At 39.5% G+C, this 15712-nt stretch overlaps 1 protein-coding gene across 1 annotated transcript in view; it reads right to left on the reverse strand.

Moving 5' to 3' along the window:
- Positions 1–15712, reverse strand: part of LOC145399209 (formin-like protein) — a 97405-nt gene that overhangs the window by 15340 nt on the left and 66353 nt on the right. Inside the window, exons 3-13 of the mRNA XM_080271899.1 lie at positions 11658–11737; positions 10743–10826; positions 10116–10320; positions 8419–8495; positions 7692–7863; positions 7186–7329; positions 6334–6450; positions 5720–5836; positions 3435–3558; positions 2097–2389; positions 1031–1250 (exon numbers count right to left, since the gene is read on the reverse strand). Of these exons, the coding sequence (XP_080128025.1) occupies positions 1031–1250; positions 2097–2389; positions 3435–3558; positions 5720–5836; positions 6334–6450; positions 7186–7329; positions 7692–7863; positions 8419–8495; positions 10116–10320; positions 10743–10826; positions 11658–11737 (1633 nt within the window). The remainder of the gene's footprint in view (positions 1–1030; positions 1251–2096; positions 2390–3434; positions 3559–5719; positions 5837–6333; positions 6451–7185; positions 7330–7691; positions 7864–8418; positions 8496–10115; positions 10321–10742; positions 10827–11657; positions 11738–15712) is intronic.

Consider the following 15712-nt stretch of genomic DNA (forward strand, 5'->3'; position numbering starts at 1 on the left):
TGAAAAGATATGATAACATGTGAACTCTGAAATAACTATGTAATAACATCAAATGTCTAAAAATAAATAAGGGGGGAATCTATCTACTGCCAGACACCTAAATCCCGTAAGGGGTGGCCATAAACAAATCGCCTTTATTTCGCCCTGTCCCCCGCCATTTCATTGCCATGCTCCCAGCTCACACACCCCTCTCTCATATACCTCTCCACTCCATCCCTCCATCTCATCCTCAGCGAGAAGAATCCTATAAATATAAATGCATGTCGTCACCATCCCTACTCACTTTTTCACCTAATGATGGGGTGAGGTAAGAAACAAGGAAAGTACCAATGAAGGAGAAATCTCAACAGAATTCCCACTGAAATAGATCACACAATAATCCACACATTTTTTGCAACCCTATCACATATCATCGTCATCATCAATAACTCTTTTCCCTCCCAACAAGGTGAGTTTCATTGAAAAAAAAAAAAAATGGAAGGGGGGGCTATCAAACACCTGCCCAATTAAACAGGCCACACTCTCATTCAGTCAACATTCAAGCCTCCACAATCCCGCCTCCACCTCATAAAGAAACATCCAAATTTATGCACTTCACCTTACCCATGAACACAGTAAATTAGGAGGAAATTGATAAATCAGTTTTACTGCTACTGATGGATCTAAAATTGGTTATCTGTATTTAATTTACTGTGGACTTGCCGCAAATAAGGACACAGAAAGACTCTTTATATACTGACAACTTACTGTACTTATTTGCATTGATAATATGCAGTTACAGTAAAAGAAATGTCAGTCAAAATGATGCCTTGCTTCCTCTTATAAAAATCACTGCTGGCGATGGTACACCTAATCCTTTCTATAGGCTGGAAGCTAAATCCAGTGCTAAAACAAATCAAATAACCAAAGGATACCATGCTTCCCCTCAGAGCAATCACCACACTGAGGTTAACCATCATACAGCTGATGCACTCTAAGGACTTGAAGCTAAACCAAGTGCCAAATCCAGCACATTAACTTCAATACTTACCAATATTGCGGAGGCGCGTATGTTCCATCAGAGACGTCAGTTCCAGCCTCTTGATGCGCTTGCTGCCAAATGCATGTAACGAGTCAACCTCAGACAATTCACCATTGGCCTTGCCTGCTCCGCCACCCAGTCCAATCTTGAAATGCTCCTCAAACTCCAAGAAATCTATCACATTAAACAGCTTCTCATCATCCAGCTCGTTGAACACTGTTCCTCTCACCTGTAGAATAATAATAATAATATTCAACACCAGTACTAATAATCAAATCATTATCATCATCATCATCATCATCATCATCATCACCATTGTCATCGTAATGCCATAACAGTACCAGTAAACCTTTGGGCATGCTGAAATTCTTCCAATGGATATTACCCCAAATGTAAAATGTTATTTTTATTTCAGGGAAATCTGACTTAAGATTCTCCTAATTTGTAGTGTTAAAAAAAAAATTTGCATTCATATGCCTAATTACTAATTTATTTAAATAGCAAATAACCTTCTGATAAGTAGGCATTTTCCTTAGCTGACTAGACTGTGCAATAATCAAATAATATACCTGTACATACATGTACTATTGACAGGGTTAACACAAATCAAGCAAAACACCAAACTGTGCATTATCTGTTCTTGTGCGTATCTGGTTTCAGTAAGTGAACTATACCTTTTGAAAGATAAAGAGTTCTCTTCACTAAATAAACTCAAGTAGGCCAGAATACAGTACTAAACAAGTTACACCACACCTGGCTAGGTAGAGGTACGTTTAACCTTCTCAGTAAAGGTTCCTGTAAACTGTATATCAATATCAATGTGGCATAAGCCACAACAAATTGTTAAGCATAACACCTGTCCTCCTGACAGGACAACAATGTTATGCAATAACATTTTCATTTATCCATCCTTCAATCCTGGACTACCCCATCAGGAGCATATGGACAGAGGTCTAGTATATTTAGTCTAAAAACTGAGACATAAAAGGTAAAGGTGACCAAAATTTTATATAAAACATATTAAGAAGCTTCACACCCACTAAACCTTTCAAAAACCAAGAAAACAAACTCTGACCTGATTAGGCTTAAGGGCCACCCAGTTGAGTGTTGGCAGCTTGTACTTGGTGTTGACCTTCTTTTTGATGGTCATGGAGTCAGGTGGCGCCACAGCAGCACCTGGCATGGGTGGTGGAGGCCGAGGCCCACCACCGATCCCACCAAATGGCAACCTGGGTGGAGCAGGCGGCCCTCCACTCCCAGGTAATGGTGGAGGTGGTGGGGCAGGGGCAGAGGCACCAGGCGGAGGAGGAGGTGGTGGGGGAGGTGCACTGCCCACCACACTACTACTTGGCTTAACACTACCATCACCTGAGGGCGTGGTGATCATGTGCTTAGAGAAGTGAACTGCTATCTAAAAGGAGTTAAGTTATAGCCCCCACAATACCACTACCCCTATTCTGAATGACAACCCTATCATGTATCCAATAAGATCAGTGTGTATTAGCACCCAGGTGGTGGCATTAGGTGTGTGTGTAACATACAAGACAACTTCTGGGTATAAAGGGAACCAACTATCAAGTCTATATCACAAGTCAGAAAATGAATGTACTGCATACACATTAAAGGAATGAAAATTGAACCTGGAAAGTCTCTCAAATTCAAACCAAGGAGATCAGGCAGTACAAGGATTATGGATCACATACTCTTCTTCCCAGATGCTTTAATTACAGTATCTTATTTTATCATTAGTCTGGGGTTAACAAAATAGTTTAGCCTGGATAATACACACCTGGAATCAAAATACTACTGTCTAATGAATTCAGCACAGTAACATCACCTGCACTTAGTTTTCATATGATAAACATAGCACTTAGCCTTAATATAATAAGTAAAGGCAACTACTTCCTGCACCTTTCATCTTGAAGTACACTGAATTCCACTGTAAAGACAAAGAACATAACAAAATTCTCCATGGACCTTGATAACTAGTGTGATGATAAAATAAGTCATCAAATGAGTCAGTCAGTTACTACAGATCCAAGGTCCCTGATGAAAGTATGGAGTAGAGGCAACAGAACTTTTGTTGCTGACAGCACTGAAAATTAAATTCAATGTTGCTTATATGCATGAAGAAAATATCCATCCAATACCCAAGCCACTACTGCCTATGCATAAGCATGGGGGGGGGGGGCCTCAAGGCTAGGCTGCTCACTTCTGCCCTGAATTATGTGAGCAACAAACTCCAACCACCCCTTGGAAAACAGGTCCTTTTGGACCACAATCAGCTGAAACAACTGAATTCACTTGATCAAGGGGCATTTAAAAACTATACAAGGGCAATGAGGTTATTGCAAGTAGATACCACAAAGGACTAATCTTGATCTCTGCAAAAAAGTGACAAAGTAAAACTGACCTGGTTTGGTTCTAGCAAGAGTTTCAAGCTCCAAGATTTGCTTCTCTAGCATGGACTGTCTTTGGCGAGATTCTTCACTCTTCTGATTCACCTCACGACGAAGGGTTGATACCTCCTCCTGTACCTGTTAAACACTCATACACATTACCAAATAGCATACATATACCAGGACATGCAACAACTTGCTAATTTCATAATCATATCATCATCATCATCTTCACAATCATCATTACCATTAGTGTGTTACAATTTCTTATATCATCATCACCACCATTACTGTATTACTGTTCCTATTAAACTGCAAAGGAAAAATAAGGAAACCAGAAGAGGAAATCTGCAAACAGAACTACATTACAGCAGGTATCAACATAATGCCCAGAAGACAAGCCACCTTCACCATTCAAACTTTCAATATTTTAGAAATGCCCAAGATTACACATTTCCACAAGAAAGTCCCTTCCTTAGAGAACTGTTGCCTCTATTAACAATGAAGACTCTCTCCTAGGAATGAAAGGGAATCTATAGGCTTTATGTGTGCAAAGTGTGATGCTCTATGGCAGCAACAAATGAACAGTGAAAGATGTCTGCAGATATGAGCATACAGAAATGAGACTGGCAAGATGGATATGTAATGCCACAATGAGGAACACAACGTAAACAGATTTAAGCGAACACTTGGGCTTATCACTACGAGCGCTGGTGAGGTGAGGCATAGAGGTGGTTTGGATTTGTGGAGACAGCGTGTGCATAACTGGGCAAAGTGTTGTACAGACCTGAACTTGGAAGTGAGAGCCCCTGTGGGCTGGCCAAGGAAAACATGGGATGATATCCTGAGAAGGAACTTTGCGGTTAGGAGACTCAACCAAAATGCTGCAAGAGACCATGCAGCTTGGACAGCAGCCATTATGTTCAAAAGGCTGACCCATGTATGCATGGAAACTGACTTTTAAAACTTAATGCTATTTATTACATATATCCAGCCACTTCTAAGAAAATCTGCATATCACTCTATCTATCCAGTCATCACCTGATACCCAATCCACACTTCACCAAGGGTGAACAGTACAACAGCCTCCTTCACAATACCAGCCATTTCCATACTATTCACAGGGAAGTGTATGGACCTGACATTAGGCTACTACAGTCCTGACAATGAAGGGTATGTGATTAGCTTATTGCCTCTGACGGTATTACATGACTTAAAAACCTCCAGGTGGCTTGAAGGGACTTGGACCAATGAGCCCAGTACCTGACATTCATCAGAATTGGAGCCTTCAAGTGTTACACCACCATGTGTCTGTCTTGCTACCTCTCTCTCTCTGAAACCCACTGTGTATGATGTTAACATATTCTAGCTATATAATGATAATTTCACTCAGTTTGGGAAGAGACTTCTCAAGCTGAAGTCTTTGTTAAGATACACAGTTTATTAACCCTTTCATTATGAGGGGGCTCTCTTTAACCCATCAACTGCAATGTGCAGTCACAGTGCTTAACGCCTACCACACGTGTCTCATTAGTCTAAGCTTGGTATAATGGAAAGTCAGGGTCAGGCCCACCATATTTTAAAAATTTACCATGGCTACACCAAGGTAGATACTGAGCTGATTTTATGTTGCATAATATTTATGCATGCTCTCTTTCACTTTAATGTGGTGTGCAAGTAATTTATAATGAATATTCCTGGTAGCTGCATTTTTGCCTAAGTCCTACCTTCAAACTAAAGAAAATATCCAACCTCTATACAGTCAAACTGCATTAGATACTGACCACAAAAATTTGCAGTGCCATACTGCAGCATGCTCTCTTCAGTATTATATTCATGTAGCTGGTCTTCATAAAAAATAATGCACTGTACAGTAAATGGTAAGCACATTTTTTTGGTGGTCCAAAATTACCAAACTTCAAAACAATGTAGTGGCTAAACTATGACATTTATCAGCCTGAAAATTGATATATAGGTCCTTTACCATATTCTCTATCAAACAAAAAGACAAGAAAACAAATGAGAAACTTATAAATCTGTTTCCCTTCCCCCCACACTGGGTGCAATTTGGATTTCCAGTCTACTGTGGTTTATAGGTGAAGTTGAATAAAATCATCTGAAGGAGGTATGAATAAATAAAACCTAAACAATGCAAACAAGTATCTATAACTCTACAAACCTGGCCAAGAAGTTCTCCCCAAGTTTACTACATAGGCATACTGGATATAAAAATTCTGTACCATATCTGCAGGAAGATATGGACTGTATTAACTTAGAAATAACCAAACAGAAGTCTTACTTGTGAGTTTATATTTTCTAGGTCCTCCTTCTGCCTCCGTGTTTCTACCAACTCCCCCTCCAGCTCCACCAACTTGGCTAAGGACTCTGCCTCCATCTCGGACATTCTCTCCGCCATCTGAAAAAACAGTGACACTTAGGGAAACCAGAAAATATAGTGATACAGGTGCAGTACTTACGAAGAGCAAACGTACAATCATAAACCTACATTATACTCAATTTTGAAATGCAGTACTAAAAGTCTATGATATTAGCAGGTACAATTTTACTACTAACCCCTTCAACGCTATCTATCTATCAATGGCCAGACGTCTTAACTTCATATGGGGATGGCCACAACAAACTGCCTCATCACTTTGTCCTCTGATATATGGCTGCCCACCTTCCAACTCATACATCCCTCTCTCATCTGTACTTCCACCCTAACTCATCCCTGGGTTCCCCCTACACCTCAAGCACATACACTCTCCTTGTCAGTCTCCCGTTTTCCATCCTCTCCAAACACAATGTCTGGATGCAGCAAGAATATAATGAAGGCTAAAACATCAAAGTGAAAGAGTTAAAAATACCAGCAACTGTGTAAGTGGCCTAAGATGTCAACTGAACTACACTCACATGGGCCAACTCATCCTCTAGTTCTGCCACACGCTCCAGGGCTGCTGTCTTGGTTTCACTGTCTTCCATTAGTGCCGCTACATCAAACACATTGTCCAGGTACGCAGAAATCTGAATCTGGAAGTACAGAAGGAATTATGTAAACTGATACACTAATAATACATTTGCCGGAAAAGGTCACTCTTCTTTGGGGCAAGATGAATGACAACAAATTTCTAACAAAAACAAAACAAAATGTTATATTTGACTTAGCCCCCACTCCCATCCCCCACCCCACCCCCAAAAAAAATCTCAACCTCCCCTCAACACCGATCAGGTAGTGTTTGGATTAGTATTTACACCTCCGCACCCAATACCACAATACTCATACTTATAGTTCAGAAGTTAGTGAAAAATAGTTGTGTTTGGTTTTCATGTCAAGAACTAACTGCCTGATGATGGATTTCTGAAATTAAGTTAATGACTACCGTGAATGAAACTGTCATTTTGGCCACTCAGACAAAATTCTAATTACGGAGGTAAGTTAACGCTTAGCCATATTTGCTGGAAACATGTGACTGTTAAAAGGAAATGAAGCACAGGGTTCATCCAAAGGTAAGATTCTGTTACTGTGGCAATACTAACTCTAAACACTGCTTCTTCTTGGCAATTACATGTTTTGGGCAAGTGTGGCCATGCCTGCAGACTCACAGCTACAGGGGCAAAGGCAAAACAACTACTCACGACTAGAGAGATAAAGACAAAGCAACTACTCACAGCTACAGGGACAAAGGCAAGACAATTACTCACAGCTACAGAGATAAAGACAAAACAACTAGTCAAAGCTAGAGGGACAAAGACAAAACAACTAACCTGTAATTCCTCACTCTCATGATGCCGTAACTTCTCCAGGAACTCATCAATACCCAGCTGTGTAAATTCATATTGGAGGTGGACCCTGAAGTTCATGTCTTCCACACTGTGTACCACAATGTTGATGAACTGCATGCATGCCACCTGTCACCAGAAATACACCATTATTTTTGTTACAAGGCTGTCATAAGAAAAATAATACACAGCTTAATAAGAAAAATGAAAAAGCTAAAATAAGACTTGTTTGGAAATTATAAAACAGTTTACAGTACAAGCATTTATCATTTACAGAGAGACCAGAACACACAGTCTGCCAAAAAATCAAATACAAATATTTTCTAGGCTATAATATCAATAATAACAGTGCTTGGATATATATACAAGATCTTGCTGGTGTGTGGCTAACCATGAGAACAGTACACATAAGTATGAATAAAAGGAGTCTCTAAAAATCTTCAAACTATGGCTGATTCAGGTACCGCAGTATTTCTAAATGTCTGACTAACCATGAACTCTATGTGGAAGCATTCATAATTGGTGAAGTAGGCCATGAGGGTGTGGAAACGCTGCGTCTCCATGCACACGTCCTTGAAGTTGTCAAAGGCTGTTAGAATGATGGAGTGGCCACCCTTTACTAAACAGATGGCTGCAAGAAGCTCCAACACCAAAGCCTTTGTTCTGAAATACACGTAACAAATGGTCAGATTCTGTTAATTCACTACTCTTCACCTCAGCTTTCACTTCCTTCATTTTTCTTTTTTTTAATCCAAAAACCCATTTGTATTTTAATTGTACTTTAGCTGTATAACTTTAAGAGTAAAAATGAGCAACATGTTTTCATTAGGCTTCCATTGGTGATTATAACAAGATATAAAAAATGCATAATTCGGATGATTTATGCCAATGCTTTATAATTACACTTTTCCAGACTCTTTCAACCTGGAAGGATCCTTAGGTTTGTAATCATTACTACTAAGTCAACACAGTACAAACACTTGCATAGTATTAAAAAGAGAAGAAGAAACTTATTACAGTAATCACAGTCGGCTAATACATGCAAGCTGGAGCCTTTACAAACAATATGTAGCTTATTAATCACAGTAATAATACCGGTAACTATAATATACAACAAAAAGATGAATACCCATTATGGAATCCAGTATCATCACTGGCAAAAACTTTATAAAAGTGCTTTCTTAAAATCAACTGGAATACTGTGAACTCTAATCATACCTTAAACTTCTGTGATTCAAGCTGAGTGCTATACAGTTGATGGCTTCTCGGTGCTCAAACACCAAGTTGAACCCATACTGCAAATAAAGTTAAAGAAGAATTACAAAACACACTTTATGCAATGAAGGCCAGTACGGAAAAACATCAGAACCTTGGCTGTACAGTATCAATGACTCTAAAGAAAACCTATTAGTAAGCAAAAGACTATGATGAAAATTTTTAACCTACATGAAGAACTGGATTAGGGACAAGTGGATGGATAGAATGATGTTTCCATTTATATAAATAAGTAAACACTTTGGGAAGAGTAAAGCCAATAAGAAAATGCTCTAGAAATGACATGAATTATAGTACTCTCCGCAGAAATTGAAAACGATGTCATCTTTGAATGGTAATACATAGTATACAGTTTCAAAAGCTTTAAAATCCAGGCAAAACAGCAAAATGGAAATGACCACTAAGGGACTAATTAGACATGCTGAGACAGAGTACAGATTGACCTGGGATATATCATCAGGGCTGCTATCAATCTATAGTACATGGATGGTGGCAGAGTATAGCTTTTGGGAATAGTAGTAATGGTACACAAGTACTGTACTAAGGAGGAGTAGTACTGTAATTTTAAAACCAATTCAATATTCAGATTACGAAGCACAACAGCCTAAAGTGCAATATTCAATTTAAACCTAGAGATAAAAATTAAATACACTGGTATACAGTACTTACATAAATACAAAGGTAACAAGAATGACTTAGCCTTATATACCTTACAATAAAGTTTACTGGACTTTTAATGCTACTGCTACACATCAAAATCACCAACTTTTATCCCCACTTTCCCGCCTAAAACATTTGGATGAGGTAGGATCCTGAAACAAGGAATAAGAAAGCATAAGAGTGGGAGAACTATCAACAGAATACCCAGTAAAATAGGTCACACAATCAATCACATCTTTCTGGGTTTTGAAATATTGGCCACACCTCATATGCATAACTATCTACACATAGTTTTTGTAATTTTTCTTCATACTTGCATTTCACATACATCTGCCACATAGTCATGCTGTCAACCAAATCATCATCATCATCATGACCATTTTCCCCACGTAAAGATGGGGTGAAGCGATGCAAAACAAGGAAATATGAAGTGTGAGGGGCAGAACCTCACCAACTACAGTACAAACAAATGTATAATGATCAGTATCCATGAGAAGCTCCATGAAATAATTCTAAGTGCACTTAAACTGGAAGATAACAGGGGACAGACTAAAGAATTTTGTAATCATGGTTCTGTCTGCGTTCCTTCACAGAATGTCCCATTTGTTAACAGCAAATAAATCATACAATGCTGCTTTTGACACACATCACACCCACATACAAGTATTCATGTTGTGTTTCATGTAGATGAGAAGTCAGACCAAAAATGATGTACTTTCATAATAAACACAACTTCAAGCATCATCATCATAATCATCAACCAAACATATTCTTCCCACTCAAGGATGAGGTGATGTTGGGTCCAGAAACCAATAGAAAAAACAGGATAAAGGGAGAACTACAAAACAGTACACCCAATGAAATGGGCCACACACTCATTTCCATATCATTCAAGCCCTAAGAATCCTGATCCCACCTCACATTCTATGCTTATTTACTCTCATTAGAACAAATACCGATGCTGAAATCAAGACCCCCACCTTGTTATTCATGATGGCACGAAGGCACATGATGCACACATGGATGTCGTCCTTGGAGTCCCCCATGTTGAGCTTCTGTACATGACGTGAGGCTCGCTTCATCCTGGGCGAGTCACGTTCCATCATCGTCGCTCGTAGTTGGCCGTTCATGTGTCGATTGTTGTCCTCTTCATCCTCAAGGTTGTCTCGAATGCGCTGCTCATGTCTATTGGAGAAAATAAACAAGAATTAAAGTTGATTCACCTTAATATGGCTGACTTTCATCCTTTTGCTGCTCATTTCCTATTTAAAACCAAAAAAGCTCAATAGTACGACAAAACTATGACTATACATTCTTTCCACAGCACTTCTTTATGACCTGCATCATATTCTAGTGTTAATCTCTTGTTACAAATCAGCATTCAGGACTATGGGATGGCAGTTTAAGGCCAAGTTAAAGCTGAGTATAATGCTACATCTTTTCATAATTAGCATAAATTCAATAACAATCACTAATGTAATATTGCACCCTTCTTAGGAGACAACACAGTGTTTATACTACATTCATAACAACCCCTTCGGAACGTGTCACTGAACTAAAGGGGTTAAGAGAGTGAGCCATCCAAGCAAAGATATCACCATACGTGCCTGAGCATCATGAGTCTGAAGGTAAGATAGTCAACGAGTACATCCAGCCCCTGGTTCTCCTCACTTAAGAATTCTCGTACCCATCTGTTGAAATAAAAGTATAAAGTTAGTCCAGTAATATATAGTACAGCATTTTCACATCACAAATGAGATGTGTGAATGTTGGGGGTGGGGCTTCATGAGGCAGACCAAAAAAGGCCTGGGATGAGGTCAAAGAGTGTGACCTCATGGAAAGGGGGACTGAACAAGGAGGCTGCCAGAGATCAAGCAGCATGGCAAGCCGCCAATGGGTGACCGAGGTTGATGCATGCAAGCATGTTAGAGACTTTAAAACTGAAACTAAACAACAGATGAGGCATTATGATTTTAAATTATGGTAACTGCTATAAGTTTATGATGCTGATGCCAGCATTAAACCCTTTAATCCCTTCATTACAATTATGTATTTTGTTGATATTCTTCCTGCTGCGACATGATTTTATTCAGATTAGGACAGCCCCTAAGGTGAGTAGTAAGTTTATGAAGGCTGAACCTAACCCCTCCTGTTTGGATATCCTTCAAAGATAAACAGAATCATCTCAAAATGGTAAAACAAAATACTATACAGAAAATATCATTGGACTTTCTGAGAGGAGTTTGGTCCAAGCTGGTACACCTGCATTACAATAATGGCACCTGGGACTCTATTTGCAATAAAAACACTAGTCTTCCACCTGAACTTGTAAGGTTTTCTTCCTTTTGAAACTTATTTCCCATAACTATGGCACAATGCGACAATATTACTACTACAGCCTTTCCACAGCGCTGTTTTGTGACCAGTGCTATGTTCCTGTATTCCTGTCAGTCCTTTGCACTGAAGACAGAAGTGCAAATTTTTGTAAGTACAAAGATGAAAAGAGTAAAATGACTACTTACTCTATGTGGTTGGTTCGTAGAGATATCTCCAGGTCTCTTAGAACTTGTGTTGAAGTTGATTCTCCCACCATCTTTCGTTTCTGTAATTTGAAAATACAGTTCAGAATATAATGGACAAACCTCATATACTTCACAACTAAAAATCATACTATTTACAACACACATATGCTGCTGTAAACATTCTACTTAAAACAAACTCAGCACACAATGAAGAAATCCTGATGCTACAGTTTCCTATTGAAGGGTACATTATCAGGCACCATAAACATGCTCATCATCTGCAATGTCTCCCTTCCTCCTGGAAATCCTTTAACAGAACTCAGTGAACTGCAGGCTTAAGTTGACCTGCAGCCTGCCATCCTCCCTTCAAGTGATAGGGAGAAGGACGAATGGAATTATTTTATACTGGTATATATATTGGAACTGCAATAACTCGGTCACATGGCACCAAAAAAAAACTACTTAAACCTTTCATACTAAAACAAAATTGATCTCTCCATGTAGAAATAAAACTCAAAAAACGGAAGAGGGTTGAAGGGCAATTGTTTTGCTCGGTAGCACCACCACCTGGCTGTATCAGTGTCACCACCTGAAGGACTCCACTGAAGCATAAGAGGTAAGCTAGGAATCGGAAACCAGGAGTAAGCACAGAGGAAGTGCTATCAACCAATGTACCCAGTGAAGCAAACCACAGAGGCCAGTATTCAAAGTGGTATGGAGGAGTCTTTACACCTCTTCCTTAGCAACTTATTCAGGATATTATACCTTAACATTATTTTCTATGCTATTTATTCTGCTTTAATATCCATGAGGAGTTTTAACCACCTCTTCCTTAGTGATTCATTTAGGATATTATACCTTAACATTATCTTCTATGCTATTTATTTTGCTTTAATACTGACACAGTTTGGATCAATAACATACAAGAGGATCATGAGTTTTAATATGCAAAATAAATCAATAAGGAAGAGGTGTTATGAAATATACTCATTTAGAATATGGCCCAAAGAGTGAGTGAGTGAGTGGGTGAGTGAGTGTGAGTGGAGTGGTGTAGGTGTGAGTAAGGCGAGGACCCACCACACCAAGCCTGATGAATGACGTCCTTGTTGCTCTCTCTCTCTCTCTCTGCCACACACATTCTCTATCTATCTATCTATCAATCTATCTATTTATGCATCTGACACAATCACACACCATTTTCTCTCCACCCCCAGCTTTCTCTCTCTCTCTCTCTCACACACACACACACACACACACACACACACACAGGACATCACGACCCTGGATCAGTCTTGTAAAAATATGTTCTGTAAATATCAACACAACTACATCCTCTCTCCCTCTCTCTCTCTCAGTGCTATCTTGTCACTGCTAAATCAGGGTCGCACACCGTAGATATTGACGTATGGTTTATTTTATCTCTATATCAAATTAAAGATATTTTTAAAACGAAGGAGCTGACATTTTTAAAGATTACTGATGGCTATACCGTACATAATAGCCAAACTAAAAAAAAAAAAAATCTACTTGGATGTGTAAAGTAGAGGGATCAGTAGTTGTAGTAGTAGTAGTAGTAGTAGAAGTAGTGTGTATGTATTGTGTATGTGTATCTGTGCGTGTATGCGTTTAGTAGTTGTAGTAGTAGCAGTAGTATGTGTGTATGTGTATCTGTGTGTATGCAAGTGTGCAGCAGTAGCAGTAGTAGTAGTAGTAGTAGTAGTAGCAGTAGTAGTAGTAGTGGTGTATTCTTTGTGTATCTGTGCGTGTATGCGTGCGTGGGTTTTATTAGTTGTGGTAGTAGTACTATGTGTGTATGTGTATCTGTGTATGCATGTGTGTAGTAGTAGTAGTAGTAGTAGTAGTAGTAGTAGTAGTAGTAGTAGCAGTAGCAGCAGCAGCAGCAGCAGCAGTGTGTAATGTGTATCTGAGTGTATGCGTGAGTACGTGTTTGTATGTATGTATGTATATGTTTGTATGTATGTATGTATATGTCTGTACGTATGTATGTATGTGAGTATGTATGTGTGTGTGTGTGTGTGTGTGTGTGTGTGTGTGTATACAGTATACGTGTAGGTGTTACTCCCAGAACAGGAGAGAGAAAGGGTGTGGCCAAAACACTTCAACACAATGGCCTCCTCCCTATATTATTTACCCAAACTGTTATTATACTTATGATAACGCTAAGGTAATTATTTGTTATTAAGAGGATAATGACCCACTAGTTAGAGCAGAGAAATTTGCTGAAGGAGGTTTACTTTCTCTCCCTCTCTCTCTCTACTATTTAGATCCGAGAAATTTGCTGAAGGATGTTTACTTTATCTGTCTCTGTCTGTCTGTCTGTTGTGTCTGTCTGTCCGTCTCTCTCTCTCTCTCTCTCTCTCTCTGCTGTGCTATCCGTTTCTCCTGCTCCTATAATTATAGCACTGTATTATTATTAAGGCCGGACCGCCTCCTAGGGACCGTAAAGTCTGTGTGGTCTGTGTATCTATGTAACTCACACTCTCTCTCTCTCTCTTTCAAGGTCTTAAATACGTAAAAAATAACGTTAAGGAGGAGGAGGAGGAGGAAGAAGAAGAAGAAGAAGAAGAAGAAGAAGAAGAAGAAGAAGATGAAGAAGAGGAGGAGGAGGAGGAGGAAGAACAAGAAGAAAGGGAGGAGGGAGGAGGAGAAATATAAATATAGAAATACAAATACAATAACTCTGATCGCTAGGAACAATAAACTCTAATCTACACACACGTTCGTAATTATCAAGGTGAGGTCAGGGGTCACTCTGTAATGACCTTTAATTAGATGCTTGACCTATAAGTTAATTGGCGAGGTCATTACTATTTTCTTCTTCGTTAACTATGTGGTAGAGTCTCCTTGGTTACTAGTCAAATCAACCCTACCGTTTGACTACACATGACCGTCATCTGAACTGCAGGGTATTGGAGAGAGAGAGAGAGAGAGAGAGAGAGAGAGAGAGAGAGTACTATTATATCTCCAGTGAAAATATTTACCTTCAAAGTTTCAACAGAGGGAGGGAGGGAGGGAGGGAGGGAGAAACTGGAGAGAAAAGGAAATATGGAGGGAGGAGAGAGAAAACGGAGAGATGACACGGGAGGGAGGAAGGACAGGAGGGGGAAAGAACAAGGGGAGGGAGGGAGGGAGGGAGAGACTGGAAGAGAGAGAGAGAGAGAGAGAGAGAGAGAGAGAGAGAGAGAGAGAGAGAGGAAGGGAAAAAGAGAGGAGAAAGAAGTTTGGAGGGAGAGAGGAGACAGATCTGGGTACCGGTTATCTATTTCTCAGTGACATGGTTACCACCCAGCGTAGTAAACGTACAGTTTCCTGGGTTAGAGGAAATCATTTTTGTCACGAGTCACCTGAAGATGGTACTACATTATGTGAGTGGATGGTGGGCATTCACGATTATTTAACTTATTTCCCCAATATTTAAACTACAAGCAGGCAGAGAGAGCATACCTCCAAGAACGAACGCCAATAGACTGTAAGATTCACTGCTGTATTTCCTCTTCCCATCAGACGAACACTTTTACGGTCTCAAATAATTAACTCTACGGTCTGAGTCTGCCCCGTTATATAATCTAAGAGAGTGCATACCTCCTGCATCCGAATTCGTGTCCACCTCAATATCTACTTACCTCTTCCTTAGCCCACTGCCCAACTATCCTCCAGAGTTCACTGATATTGCATGACGTTTTTTTTAGATATCTTGGAGGGAACAATCTTGCGGCCTTCTAGCCTTGGGTTCCTTCTTTCTTGCACAAAATAATAATAATAATAATAATAAACACGGGTACATATACAACCTCTAAATTTACTGGCATGGGTAAAATTAACAGTGCTACAAATTCACATAACTTTACCCACTCACTCATTTTCTCCTCACTCTCTCATTAAATAAATAAGTGAAAGAAAAGCAGTTGGGAGCCGAATGCTAATCGCCCGCCAGAATATTCTGTTAGCCATTTCTTGATACTCTGAAGGTTTCATGTTGACAGCTCAAGCCGTTCATGAGATATAATGGGAACACACACACACACACACACACA

The sequence above is a fragment of the Coenobita brevimanus genome, chromosome 48, assembly GCF_032717465.1.
Source record: "Coenobita brevimanus isolate Jiangsu-jjx chromosome 48, ASM3271746v2, whole genome shotgun sequence".
NCBI classification, from domain to species: Eukaryota; Metazoa; Arthropoda; class Malacostraca; order Decapoda; family Coenobitidae; genus Coenobita; species Coenobita brevimanus.